This window comes from Filicampus tigris, chromosome 18, assembly GCF_054856515.1.
Source record: "Filicampus tigris isolate MCC_2025a chromosome 18, RoL_Ftig_1.0, whole genome shotgun sequence".
Classification (NCBI taxonomy): domain Eukaryota; kingdom Metazoa; phylum Chordata; class Actinopteri; order Syngnathiformes; family Syngnathidae; genus Filicampus; species Filicampus tigris.
The window spans coordinates 7005048-7020438 of NC_141234.1; the positions used below are offsets into that span (position 1 = coordinate 7005048).

General features: G+C 41.6%; 1 protein-coding gene across 3 annotated transcripts in view; it reads left to right on the plus strand.

Annotated features, from left to right (window-relative positions):
• trit1 (tRNA isopentenyltransferase 1) overlaps positions 1-4900 on the plus strand; it is a 29142-nt gene extending 24242 nt beyond the window's left edge. The window contains exons 9-11 of one of the 3 annotated variants that reach the window (XM_086015289.1): positions 1929-2038; positions 2731-2820; positions 2990-4900. In XM_086015289.1, the coding sequence (XP_085871415.1) occupies positions 1929-2038; positions 2731-2820; positions 2990-3352 (563 nt within the window). In that variant the 3' untranslated portion in view covers positions 3353-4900. Of the gene's footprint in view, positions 1-1928; positions 2039-2730 lie in introns of all 3 variants that reach the window. The other 2 variants (XM_086015292.1, XM_086015291.1) reach the window with 2 other exon arrangements.
• Positions 4901-15391: the final 10491 nt, after the last annotated feature.

A 15391-nucleotide genomic window follows, 5' to 3' on the forward strand; every position in this document is an offset into this window, starting at 1 on the left:
GCTGCAGCGTGGATGACGGCCAGCGAGGCGCAGCTGGCCGTTGGGTTCTTTTTTTTTTTTTTTTTTTTTCTCTCAAATGTGCTTTCTCTCCAAACACAACTTGACAAATGACTGCTGGTGCGCTTGGTGGCAACAGGTGGACTACTGTCTCAACACGGGTGAGCAGCTGCGTGGCGTCGCCCGTGTTACTTTCTTCTTTTTTTTTTTTTTATGTTTGTTTCTTATCACCACACCTTTAGAGTTAAATTTCAAAGCCCAAATTAAACAGTCCTATCGAGCATTTGGCAAGCTTTCATTCACAAGCTTTGCCACCCTGCCCATTGCACCATTTAATACAGCCTCTAAGGGAGAGGTTTGTTGCAGGTATGCCAGGTGATGCTGCCACCTGCTTATTATTGTACCATCAACAAAAAAAGGCTCCTGTTTTTTAGCCCTTTGTCAGCTAAGCCTTTGTACAAATAAAACTATTGCAACATGTTGTAATAGCTGACTATGAGGTAAACTAACAAGATGCAATACAAACATGAGCTCAATTAAAAGTCATGGGGTCCAAAAAAATCTTCAAATTTTGGATGGATGGGAAATTTCCATGAGTGGCTGACAGTCGGCCACAGGCACCCTGATGCATGCCGACGAAATCGTATGGTTGGGTTGAAGTGTTGCGTGTTTAAATGTGGAGTGTTTACTTCCCTTGTGTTTTTTGAGTCAGTTTCATGGTAAACTTTAACCTGGAGTGACAAACGGCTTGAAGCATGCACGCTTACCTCTTATTTGAAGAAATATGTAAGCGTGAGATTGAGAGCAGGTGTTGAGAAATACTATAAAACGTGTGTTTTAATCATTTTAAATGTGCTTAAAATGCATGGTAGGGGTTAAAACTCTGGGAAAAAAACGATATTTTCTATATGGTCTCAAACTAGTGTGGATTTACACCTATTGCATGTGTGTCTGGAATGTATCCCCCTTTATATGCAGCATTTTCTCTGCTATCTGGCTTTCTTGCTTTACTGATGCTCCTCTTCGAGTCCTTAGATACATATCACATCCAGTACTGTGGTGTGATTTTCATCGTAACAGTTTTTCCTGCATAAGCCAGACCAGGCTAGTTTTTTAACATGTAATTCATTGTGTGGGTGTTGAATGGATGAGAACGTAATCAAGTTGGCTATATAAGTTAATTCATTTACCGGCGTGTGCGCGCTGTCGTCTCATTAACTTATTATTAAACACAAAAGTGTCCTCTTTCCCTCTTTATATTTTGCATTGTCCGGACTATATCTTGCTTGGAGGTGCTCGTTTTTCACCACTTAAAGGTCACCTTCACTGCAGGCTTTCTGCTCCATCCCTCCCCCCAGTGCATCTGCATGTCTTGAGTCAATACAGGCAGGGTCTGTGGATGCAGACAGACAAGCAGTGCAGGGATTTGGTGCTGCTGTTTAGCGGCGGGGCCCAGCCCAGCCGGGAGATTTGCTGACCGACGCAGAATGGTCACACGGGGGTGGAACTGTTGGAGAATGAGTGAAAGACCTGAGAGGGGGGAAAGGGGAGCGGAGGAGGAGACATTATCGAGCCGGTGTGAGTCAGCAGGTTGACAGAGCTCGAGGGCGCGGCACCGACAACACCACCGCTGCCGGAAAATGCTGCCAATAATATGCCCAATCCATATCTGCTGCCTTGAAACACCTCGCTCATTACCTAATGGGTGTCAAATAATTGACGTTTGATATTCATGGCACATCAAATTGGTAATCAAACACGTGGCTCTCGAAGGGATGGAAGTGGCGCTTTTCTTTTTATGGCACACAATTGATCAGTATGCTGGATGTTTATGTGAGCGGTATAAATCAGGTTTACCACCGTTGGCCTTGTAGAGTGCATAATGTGTGCTAGATTGACCCACGTGTGTGTGCGTGTGTGTTTGTGGGTAGGACCCGGAGACAGCGTGCCGGCAGCGTACGGCCTGGATGTGACGGATGTGGCGAGATGGGAGGAGACCGTGCTGAACCCTGCACTGCAGATACTGGACAGTCTCTGCAAGGTGTGGCCTTTTTTCTTCGTGTCTCAACTGGCAACACATTCAGGGTCTTTTCTGTCTTGCGCTTTGACTTCCTTTCTTTACTGCAGGTATCTCTTTTAGCACCCACATACATCTTTTGGTTTCAATTTTTTTACACATAAAAATGTATAAAGTCAGTCATTGTTATGTATGTTTATGTTGATCACCTGGTATCCAACCGTTACTCTGCCACCGATGAATATAGTCATCGTTCGTTTTTCAATCTTGAAAGAACGTCTCGCCCAGCTCATCAGTGAAATTCAGGTTTGTAAACCACTGTAATGACTAACATTTTCCTGTAGATAGTGACATTGCATCACTTTTTAGATTTTAGATAAGCACAGCTTTTGAGTCGAAGATAAAGATTGATTGTGAGTGAGAGGGATGCCAAGACGTTAGAATTCAGACAAGTTTAGGCGCGTGATACTCGAGCTGAGGAATTACTGAGCATCTCGTCCAGTAGACTTGAGCGCTGCCTGGCCTGTTGCGACATTACGTGTTACCGGCCTGATGAAACGCAACTCTAAATTCAGAGAAAACTATCACTTTAAAATCCACAATATAGCAGGGGCGAGAACAACGCGATGCCATATAGTGGGAGGAACACTAAATATCTCAAGTATCTGAAAATCACATCTTCCATCTGAAAATCACCTGTATTTATTTTTGATCAGGGTGAGGAGCCCTCTATTCCACCAATCAGATTACAGGGGGCGGAGCTAAGCAACAAACGGAGCCGGCATACCTGCGACCTGTGCGACAAGGTGATCATCGGCGACCTGGAGTGGGCCGGTGAGACCGTAGACCCGCATGACGCAATGAACCACACGCGCGATCATTTACACATATCCGAGTCCGTGTTGAATTTTCAATCATGCCGGGCCCACTTTAGCTTTGTCTCGTCAGCGTCACGTCTAGCTCTCTGTCCTGCAGCTCACCTCAAGTCCAAGAAGCATCACTTCCACGTCAGGAAGAAGCTCAAATCCGATGCCGCGAGTGACAACGGTGCTCAGCGTAGCGTTTCGCCTCCCGCCTCAGACACAGAGACTCGGACAAACCCGTCGGAATCCTCACAGGACACAAATGCAGCGCACGCAAGGAAGCAGCTTTGACTTTTCAAAAAAGGTCTGTCAACTATCAAGTCCATTAATCTTTGCATCACATGGTTGCACTTGGACCCTTTTTCTGGGGGGTTCCGATGGAATCGCACATTACTACATTTTCTTGGTGCTGCTCATGCCAACATTTCCATTTCAGTTGGAACATTTGGATTTCACACTTCATTATGGGGACTGAATTTTGATTCGATCTGAGCTTGGATTATTTTTTCTTCCCATTTTTGTGGAAAAGTGCACTAAAGATGCATTATACGGACAAAGGTTATTTGGACGTTTGAACATTACAGCCCGAGGAACTGTGGAGAAATGGAAGAAAATATGTCACTGCACTCTTTTTTTTTTTGTAGCAGTGGGCCTTGAGTTTTGAAGCATTGTTTTACTGAAAATGTTTTTTTTGTAAGGAGCACACTAAGGGAGATTATACACTATGGACCTACTGGAACTGCGACAGGAAGAAAATACAATGTTGGTCGCACTACAGCAAGCTTTATTTTCTACTTACAATGGGAGAAGTGATTTTTCTTTTTTTTTGTAGACACTGCAATCACAGACCATACACTACTTGGACAAAGGTATTGGGACACCTCACTGCTACATCAAGAGGAAATGTAAAAGGAAGGACAAACAAACATCATTGATTTGCTGCAGAATTAAGATTTATAAGGAACTAATTAGTCTATTCCAAGCCCTGATTAATTGATCAATAGATATATTTGAAGAAATACTGTGCCTTACTTACATCATTTTTAGTTGCTCCTATTGTCCATCAAATATTTTAATTCACAAATTTCAACCCTGTGGGTTTTGTCATCGTTTATTTTAAATGGATGGGACTCATTTTAGAATATCCAATAAACATTGAAATGTTTATTCACTCCACTCATTAATAGCATTAATGCATTATAGTTTAAAAAAAGTCAAGAGTATTTTAACAAAAGTGGCAGCGGTGTGCTACACAAAAAAATCCAAAGTATAGTTACCAATATTGTAACAGTTTGCAACACTAAATTCTGAAAAAGAAGCACGGTGAGAGAATTGAACACACCCTTGCCATATACAAAAAGTTTTACCCAAATCAATGAAGTTGTTTTGTTCAGCAACTTCCTTGACAGTGGTAATTAGCCTTTTACAGCTCTTTTTGTGTGATAACACCCTTGATTGCGGCCTTTGTCTTAATGCCGAAGTCTGCTGAGTTGTGACACTCGAGTAGTCAGTCAAGTCTGCGAGGTGAGAGAGTTTTCCCCAGCAGTGATCGCAGCGTCTTTATTCATCCAGTGGCTCGGCCGGGAGACCGCTTACACAATACCTGGCATGCGCCCAGAGGGGCCATCGTTTTGGCACTCCCGTTCCCTCTCGTCACCTGTAGCGTCACCCACCTCCCCTTCCCTACTTCTTCCCGTAGAATCCCAGCTCTCACCCGGTCACCTCGCACCTCGACCGCATGACTCCAAACATTTCCGAGCGGTGTCGTAGCTGTAAATAAGCGTGCGTGCCCCACTTTGACAAACTGGGTCAGGCCACAAGCTTAGATTTAGCAGTATAGTACAGTACTATAAGATGCCCACCATGGTCTGAAAAGCTAAATGACAAATTCTAAATACATCAGATTGTTACACGTGTGGACAAAATTGTTGGTGCGCCTCTGTTAGTGAAAGGAAATCCCACAGGTGGTGATGTGATGTGAAAATGTTAATGAAAATATTAATTTTAAAAAACAAACTCTTGAAATAGGCCTGTAACATACCCACCGGGGGACGTTTTTGGTGACACGATGTGGACTACACTAAACATGGACCAGTGGATGCAAATGATTGCATTGTCTCAGTAGTATAGAAAGAAAATTGACAGTCATGGCTATATGACCATCTCCGAGCACCTTTTTCTCGTTACTACAGTTGCACATATTCAAGAATTTAAGATTCACGGCACTGTAGCCAACCTCCCTGGATGTGGCCGCAGGAGGAAAATTGATGACAAATTGAAGAGACTTCTCACAAATTCACCCGTTTTGTGCCATTTTTTAGAATCTTAGTGGCAAGGATCTAGTTGAAGTGAGGGAAGGAGCTATACTTATACAGGCTACAGCCCTGTCTAATACGCATCGCAGCATTGCAGATGTAACGGCCAATCACAAATGCACATGAGCTTTTACTCACAAAAAATAGGTTTCATCTAGCAAGACCCAGTCAATTGTATTTTCACTAGTGAAGACAGCACTTAGCGTAACGGTACGCTAAATCGCGTTTCGGTTCGGTTAGTGTTTTGGGAAACTTCGGTTCGGTACATTTTCGGTACAAAAAAACAGTTTTTTTTTGTTAATTTTGAAAAGATGACAAGTAAACTGTACTTTTTTTTCGAAAAAAATAATAAAAGCGAACCAGTCGGGTGATATTCTAAGAAATTACACCAGAATAAAAAATACACTAAGAATAAAGATTTATTAATTTTGTAAATTATTAGGACACTGAAATCTTTAAACACTCAGCAGCAACAGCCTATGACACATCTAAGTATTCAAGTTAAAGACAAGTTGTCATTACACTACATATATACTCTTTCTGTATGAAAAAAAAACATACAATAACAGTTACAATTATTGCTAACTATATTAAAACTATTTTCATAATGAAAAAAATATAGTAACTTTAAAAAGTCTTTATGAAATTGTATACACTTTTTAGGCATTGAAATCTTTGAATGTTCAACAGCACATTGTGGGTTATCTGCGTTGTGGTCAGATTTGTGTGTTGCTGAGTTGTGACGTTTCCGAGGTTCATGAATGCATCGTACGGCAAGTGAGTTGAGCAGCGGGGAAAGAAGAGCGCGAGCAGTTGTACTTGGATTAATAAAAACGTGATAATTAAACTACGTCTGACGGCGTGTTCCTAGAAGACGCTACAATATGAAAATCTCGCTATTCAAGTTTGACGTTTTTGCTCCCTAGTCTAAGAAACATTCAGTCAATGACGCCGTGCATGTTAGACGTGCAACCTGCCGCCCATCTCATGTAACAATGTCGGCACACAACTTTCGGACTTAACCACGTACCTTTTCCCCATCGGCGATTTTAACAGGACAGCCGGAATGTTCCCAAACAGGAGACCGCAGTGTACAGTGGGACCTTCGAGCTCTGGCTCTTTTCTGGCTCTCACTGTTGCGCCGCCACTCTCCTCTCCCGCATGCAACAGTCAATAGCGCCCGTGCGTAAACTCGCGCTAATAAGTGGACCGAACCAAACATGCCATACCGAAACGTATTAATACACCCACGTGTACCTTTACACCCCTAATATTCACCCAGCCTTGCTCCAAGTCATGGGCAGAAAAAAAAAAAAAAATCAGGATTCAGAGGAAATTCAGAACAGCTCGCTCATAAGACACATTTTCAGAAGTAGGCAGCCAACCAAAGATTTACTGGGTTGTGTAGGTCTACACTTGCCAGGCGGGCAGCCATTCCATTAAACAACCAAAAGTGTTTCTTCCTTGGCGGAGGTACTGTAACAAAGGTCCCCATGCAACAGCCTTTTTATAACGCTCTTTTGTGGATCAGGCTCTATCTCTTACTTCTGTTGGATGCTTTTTATATATACAAACTCAGTAGCTGCTTTGGTTTCTCCCTCCACCCCCCACTCCCCCCTGTTGCCTTTGTATTCGTAACATCGTACATCATGTTCCCATTTTTGAGTCTTTAAATTCATTCAGTCATGTGATGTGCTTTTAAGTACTTTTTTTTAAGTACTAGTGGATGTGTATCCTGTCAGCTGGTTTGTTGTGAGACCTTCGGGCATTTTTAAAAAAAAAATGAAAAAGAAGGCTGCAGTAATTCATTGACACAAGGCCTGACCTGAACATGCCCCAGCAGGACAGGGGAGAGTAAAAGTAGCGCAGCAAGCTAGGTCACAAGGCTAATTAGTAATTTGCACAGTCCGACGTGGCGAATCTACACGCTCAACTTAAACAACCTCTCAGTTCAAGACTCCCGCAAGTCCACTTATTGCATTTTGTTTTGTGGAAAAAGCAGCAGTTATTAGACATTGAATAATATTCAACCACACCACATGGACTTTATCTTACAAAAACGTCTGCTAGCTTAATGGTATCACACAATGCAAAATGCCATAGACGGCCTTACGAAAATAGCATCAATGTTGCAGTAATTATAAACGTTTAAACGCCTCCATTAGTTTAAACACAAATAGTAGCAAAACGTGCAGACAGAGCAAATACCAATACTCACAGATAGGGCCCCACTGAATAATCGGCCGCTATTAGCTCTTAAAATCGTCAAAAATCAGATGATATAGTGATAGGTTCCCTCCCCAAATTCTTATTGAATTGATAACTTTTCTATCAAATTCTTATTACTTTTTATAAGGCCAAACACTGAGTGCTATTCCCTCTTCACTTTTTGGCCAGTTGGATTGTATTCTATATGTGAGGCCCGTGGTGGGGGGAGCTGCTGACTGACTGGTTATGTAACACGGGGCTGCAGTTTATAGGATGCTTATTATGCGTCTAGTCTGTTTGCCCTGGATTTTGGGCTCACGCGTCTGGCTTTTCGCAGCAGCCAACATATATCACAGACAGCCTATAGCGTAGACGCCGTTGTTATTCAACACAGAATATACACGCACTAGACCCCTAAATGGTTGTGTTTTATTTCCCCCTGTTATAGCTGCGCACTTTCTGAACAGATTTGAACACAACCGGAAAAACGTGTCGACCCAAACGGGTACGCCAACGACAGAAAAAGTAACAACGACGTGGCGAAGCCATGTGCTTGATGGCGATTGACAAAATTTCCTTGAGGCTGACTGTACACCCTCTCGGCCTGAGATAGTAGTGTGTCATCCAGTGACTGAGCGTCCAGGTAATTTGAAGTTAATCCTAATCTCTAATCCCATCGCACTAAAGACTCTCTGCCATCTGGCGCTGGCTAGACGAGCAAACGTGCTGACACGCACCGAGGCCTGCCGGACGACATGCGAGAGGCTAATTGGGGAGTCGCTGTATGCGCTCTGTTAATATGGCGACTGACAGTAATAATGATGATGATGATGACGATAATACTAATGCAAATGAGCCTCCAAAGTCGAACACGGTTTGAAGGTGGCTGGATGGGGGATGTGGGCAATTTGGGTTGAGTGTGTGTGGATGTTTTGTGTGTGTGTGTGCGTGTGTTTTTTTTTCTGGGTGTGTGTTTTGAAGTGTGGGTGTTCATGTTTTTGCTTGTGAGTTTTCGTATATATATGAATGTGTTTTTGTCTTTCTAAGTGTGTGTGTATAGGGGTGCGTTTGTGTGCTTTTGTTTGTAAGTTTTGTTTTCGTGTTATTTGCGCGTGTGCTGTTTGTGCGGAGGCTTTACTTGTCATTCATACTTGACACCATTCTCTCACTAACAGCCTTTTTAAACGCTGCTGTGCATGCGTGTGTGTTTGCGGTCTTATCAGGAACACAATTCGGAAGTTGCATAACTGCGCGGGAAACACAACACTCTCAGGTGTGACTTACTCAGCTTTGTGTGTGTGAGCGTGCGCTTCCTTCGTTGTATGCGTTCCGGATTACACAAACGCACACACGCACGCACCAATGTCTTCACGGCCTCCCCATGAAGTGTGATGTACGCATCCAAGTGCAGGTTATCATTTATTGATGTGTGTGTGCGTGTGTGTCTGAGAAACTGTGCTGCATGAACTCATTGAACCCCATTCACACGCACGCATACACTTTCTCCATCTCGGTGGTGTGAGGCGGCCATAACAGATAAAAGTGTCAGGACGATGAGAGGACGAAATGTGATTAGATGAGGCAAGCCATTAAGTTTCATAGGTGGTTGCCTATAGTTTCTCCCTGGTTGGCTCCAAGCCTCCTGGTCTCTGCTGCATATTTCCGCCTTTGTTATGTAATACGGGGCCGTTAGGTACTTTTTTCCTCCTCCTTCTTCCCGAGAAAAACATGCCTTCCTGTTTTTTCCAGCCACCCACTGAACTCTTTTCCCAAGGCACACACACACACGCACACACTCTAATCTTTGGTTTCTTATCATTTTAATGTGCGTTTCTCACTTTTCTTTGTATCCTCTGTCAGACCTTATATAGGATCGGTGTGTGTGTGTGTGTATGTGTGTCTGCAAGTGAGACAAAAGAGCCAGTGCGTGTCTGGCTTTCCTCCTTTGTCGCGGGTGGGCGGGTGCCGGCTCTTTTTCCCGCCAGTGCGGCGTTTTGTGGGAGTTTTTTTTTTTTTTTCTTTTTATGGGGCGGAGCGGTAACAAAGAGCCACAGCTTTCCCGCCTGATATGCAAATGAAGACTGGTTGGGCAGGGCAAGGAGACTCCCCTTCCGCAGCGCTTAACGCCTTCACTGCCGGACATATCTACGATGTTAGTCTGTGATTTTCTTATTTATGTAAGAGATTCAAACCCTTTACTGTACTATTCATGAATGAATAGTGTTTTTAGGTTAAAGGACACTTTGTGCATTTTCTTTTCAGAATTTAAAACAGTTAATCGATTTTCATATTCTTATTTTCACCCATGGAGGCAGCACTTCAAGCAGCACGGTTCTGTGCATTTACCAAAACTCAGTGTAGCATTTTATTTACCTTATGGCTTTGACTTGATAATGTTTCAGCTGTCGCAGCCCAGCCATCACTTGAAAATGGTGAATCTTCACTCAACCTAGCTCCAAGTCAAAGGCAGAGAAACTCATTATTTTAATGGTATTATTTTCAAGAAGATTTTTCACTCTTTAAAATTATTCCTAATGAAATTGTCGATTTTCATTTTCACTGTTGGAGGCAGTACTTCAAGCATGTTTGTGCGTTCAACAAAATCCAATGCAGTAATATTTACCTTTTGCCTTTGACATGATAGTGTTTCAGACATTTGGTGGAATACCCCGAGGATCAAGCGTCTTAACATTTTTACAACTTTTTTTTCCCAGTATTTTCACTCATGGGTGCAGCACTTCCAGGAGCTCTATTGTGTGCATTCAACAAAATTCAATGCAGACAATTGCAAGTTGAGGTATCACTGTGCATAACTGCTCCATGACTATGTTTTATTCATACAGCGGACTATGCCGAGACACCTGCGTTTCCTTTGTAACGTTATTAAAATGTAGTCAAGTCTCATAGCGCGCACAATCAATATTTGTAGGAGAAAGGGTCAATTACACCAGGGGGCATGCTAAAGAATCAATAGGACGTGTTGCGCTACTTGGGTGTATCGGCTCAAATATCACACCTGTTGTAGGTCAAGGTCTGAAACTGCGATTGGAATGGACCTGCAGCATCTATTTGTGTGAATATATAAGTAGCTATATGGGGAGAGGCGGCATTTCATTCTGTGACGTAAGCGGGTTCCACGGCTCAGAATGTCGAAACACACACTTTGGCATAATACAGCCCTTTGTTTGAAACCAGGGTGACGAGACTGCACGCATGTGTGCGCACATGTGTGTCCGACAACTGCGACCGGTCTCCATGGCGTCTGCTGTTACGACCGGGTTGCGTAACGCGCGCCGAACACGAGAACGCCATGTGTCCTGGCGCAAAAACACAACTGGCATACTGAAGCATATACCGGGAGGTGTTTGTCATCTGTTGGTGGGTTTATCGGGGGGGCGGGCGGCGGTGGGCGTTGAACGAGACAAGAGACAATATATTAGGAACAGCTCTTTATATGATGCCGTTTGGAGGCAATATACGCAATATGCATTGTGGGGAAGGTATTCGGTTTCTTATGTCTGTTTAGAGCTCTGTCAATCAAGGTAAACATACTTTTCACAGTTTGTATGCATCTTAGGGGGGGAAAATGTTTAATGCCACGGGACACTGGCTACCTTTGAAACACACTTCGATGAACAAATTTGCCTAAATGTACCATTACTAATATGTTATTTATAATGCCATTCATCCAGAGTGAACAATGGGTAGAGTATGCCTCCACACAGCAACTCTTGGAGGCAATTCAACTGATATTTGATGTGGCTTTTGTTTCCCTCATATTGGTTGATGCCTAAAAGGTTGTTTGGTGACAGGCGGGGAAGGGAACCTCCCAGAGGGAAACTACTACGGACTGTTGATCAAATTAGGTGGTTAATCGGCAGTTAAAGTGGAACAAAGGGACCGCTGCTGCGGCGGCACACCTTTGGGGTTAGTGTGCAAAACATTTCAGTTTGACTTTTTTGAATATCTGAAAATTATATTGTACTGCAGGCTTGAATGATTTGATTGCAGCCTACACCTCTCCCTCCTCACTTGTACGTTATTACCTCGGCCAGGGAGCTTGTGTTTTCATGCCGTTGGTTAGGCAGTTAGCAGGATGACACAAAAAAACAACTTGAGTGATTTCTTTGAGGTTTGGTTGATGGCTGGCGCACGGCCAGAATTAAAAACGCTTTGTTTTTAATGGAGATCCAGCATCCAGTCTTTTCTGTTATTAATATGCAGTATCAGTGTCAAATATCTATTATTTTAATGATGATGATTTTGACCTTTTAACCTTTGTCACAACTGTTAAATCGCCAATGAAGACTTTTTTTCCGTCAGGAAATATTCATGTTGCATTTTAAGCGTACACACTCTTAAATTTCTTAATATATTAAACGAAGAACATACAGTGATGACTACTACACAAAATGACCACTTTCACTTGACCTAATAGGTTATTATATACCAGTATAATTCTTTCATTTATTATTCCAAAAATGCGCTTAGACACTGACATGGTTGCTCCGCAGTGTTGCATGTACAGTTGCACTTAATAGTTCTTTTTATTTTCTATTATGCTCCACTTTCACGTCACATATTGTAATATATCTTGCGACATTCAGCTCGTCCCATTGTTTACTATTATGCAAATACATCTATGGCCTCCAGCCGCTAAGTGGCTATCACTTCAAGTGCAGTTGAGTGAATTGATGCCCCTGGCCACGCTTTGCTTAAATACAGTCAAATATAATGTGCATTGACATAGTCTGTCTCTCAGTAATGGTGATAACAACAGTGGTAAACCGCGATGCTCCTACAGTAGCACATTAACATGTTTATATAAGTTTTGTATATGTATTCAAATGGCTGCTGTGTGAAGGCTCATTAACAAAAGTGTACATTATGCAGCCCTGATTTAACGGCGTCTAATAGAGGCCCTAAATTCAAGCCCTGAAGTTGAATGTGTGCCATTTAGGAAGCAGAAAGACGGGTTCTGTTATTATGGCTTGACAGTTAGGGCTCGCCGCCAAATGAATACTTATTGTTTCACGTATCACACAAACGCGCTTCATCGACTTGAGTAGGCTTCCACCAGTGACGATGTTTTGCATTGCAGTTACTTGTATTTATGTATGTATAGGGGGTGGTTACATATTTGCCGACAGGACTGAAGCCGTGTTTTTCATATAGAGTTGCACAGGTTACAAGTGGCCGTTTGTGTGTTTCCACTTTGCTACTTGACCCCCTCTGGTATGTTAAAATCAACCGCAGTGGATTCCCCTCATATAATATGTAATGTACGGCTGCAGTCCTCAGTCATGAATTGATGCGTTTCTCATGTTTAAGTCTCATTGATCTTCTGTGTGTGATGATCAAGAAGGTACCTGGAATCTTTTTCCACAGCAGTCCTTTGCTCTCCTCTAGTGGTGGAAAAATATAAATGCAGTGACATGTCCATTGATATTGTAAAGTATATTTTGAGAAAGTTGCCAGCATCAAATTTATAAATGAAATGGTTGTATTTATTTATCATTACAATATAATTTAGTATAATTGAATTCCAGCAAAAAATCTGACAGAATTAAGAACATGCAATAAAATGCGTACCTGTATATCGCCGTCCAGTGAATAACACTTATGTCCATTTTTTTTTCTTTTTTTACATTAATGAGGTGACCACGTTACAGACATTACATTAACGTGAAAATTAAACCAAAAAAGATAAAATTGCACATATGTTTTTCACGGCGGCACGGTGGTCGACTGGTTAGCACGTCCGCCTCACAGTTCAAAGGTCGTGGGTTCGATCCCGGCTCCGGCCTCCCTGTGTGGAGTTTGCATGTTCTCCCCGTGCCTGCGTGGATTTTCTCCGGGCACTCCGGTTTCCTCCCACATTCCAAAAACATGCATGGTAAGTTGATTGGATACTCTAAATTGGCCCTAGGTGTGATTGTGAGTGCGGATGTTTGTCTCTGTGTGCCCTGCGATTGGCTGGCAACCAGTTCAGGGTGTCCCCCGCCTACTGCCCAAAGACAGCTGGGATAGGCTCCAGCACGCCCCGCGACCCTTGTGAGGAGAAGCGGTACAGATAATGGATGGATGTGTTTTTCACAGGACAGTGATGATATATTGCTTCTACTACTACTCCTATTGCTAACAATAATAATAATAATAATAATTCTACAGACTAGCAATACATTCGTTCCAATACAAAATTGGTTTATTGGCTCTCATCTTAAAGTGCTTTTATCTTCTCAGATAGGACACGACCACTGAGCATATAAAGTGGGAAAAAAAAAAATCCACTTCTTAGTTGCCCCTTCTGGTAGAGAAGATAATTGCAATGCGACAACGTACCGATGTGACAAAAAGCCCCATTCTCCCTAATGGCAAAAAAGAATATATATAATATAGTAAAACATATCAGATATCACTAATGTAATACTATATAGGAGCATAACAGCAATGGGTGCTTATAAATGATACTACTTCTATAAATAATAATGTTAAGGGGTGTATGTATCAAAACTATAAAAAAAAATTTAATGTATCCATAAAAGGTTTATAATCAAGATAATGCCAATATTTTTTTTTTTTAAATCCTGGGCTCATAAATAAAATAAGTAAAAATAGAGCATTATATTAATAAAATGGGAACGTATAATAAATGTTATGAGTAGGTCGTAATGACATACACCAGCGGGTGAATGTAATAAATGACAAGTTTATTGTTGCACAAATTGTACAAAATAACAAGCAAATGGATAGCCCCCCCATCACCGCACCCCAACATACACACTTGCACACACACACAAAACCACTTTCACTCCCTCCATTCCCCCTCCAGTTCATTCGCCATGATGAAAGGTGAATCCCTGGAAAATAGAAAAAAAAAATTCCCTACGACTACTGCAAGTCTGATGGACCAATTAGGCAGACGCATGGTCAACGTGAGAGAGACGACACATTTCACCCATTTCAGCATCACTGAACAATTAAAAATGAATAAAAACACCTTATTTACACACTCGCTCAGACCTCGTACAACATGCCATCTACTTTATACAGACTATGCTTGTGCACATACCCCTGTATAGAAAATATAATTTAAAAGATCAAATCAATGTAGACTAAAAGCCTATAGACATCCAACGTACAGCACTGCTTTAAATTATTTTTTAAGTTTAGTTTTTTTTCTCAATTTTATTTTGAATATGACTCTTATTGGCTGACTAAGCTGAAAAAAAAATCTAGCTGACTAAATGCACTTTTTCTTGCAGCCATTGATGCTTGGTGATGTCACATCTGATGAAGCACGACTTTCCTTCAAAACTGGTGAGTGTGAATAATGTAATGAGAAATAATGATTTAGCCCTCCTGTTATGTTGCGGGACCTGTTTTTAAGGTTAAAGAAATTTTAAAATTCAATTCAGAATTCAAATTTGAACCATTTGTTTTACATTGTGGTGTGTCATTTTAAAAGATTTCTGGTGTTTTAGGTTCGTGATTTACCTTTAATTGCATTAAAGGTGAACAAACAAACAAAACAGAAATATGCAAACATATTGCTAATTAGAGTGCATTTTTGATATAAAATCGCGCTAAATTTCTACTAAGAAAAAAATAATTCCTGTAAAATGAAAAAAAAATCATTTATAAACTATTGATAGAAATGGTTTGTAGTAGACTTAATAATTGTAATCATTTTTAATTAAACTTGGCCCTGGGGAAATTGACCCAGTTATTGGTCTGCTGATTTGTGAGAGGTAATGCACAAATCTTGATCACAGTGTTCACTAATTCGATCAATGATGAGAAATCAACAGTGGTTTTTTTTTTATCCTCGGTCAAAAGTTAATCATTAAACTTTGATTTTACTTGTTAGTGCTTGCCTTAATAATGCGATCGAATCAATGTTGATTGGGATTTTATTTTGTTTGTGGTAATTGTGGATAATTTAACATGCCCTGGGTCAAACTGACCCAGCAACATTATTGACATGACGA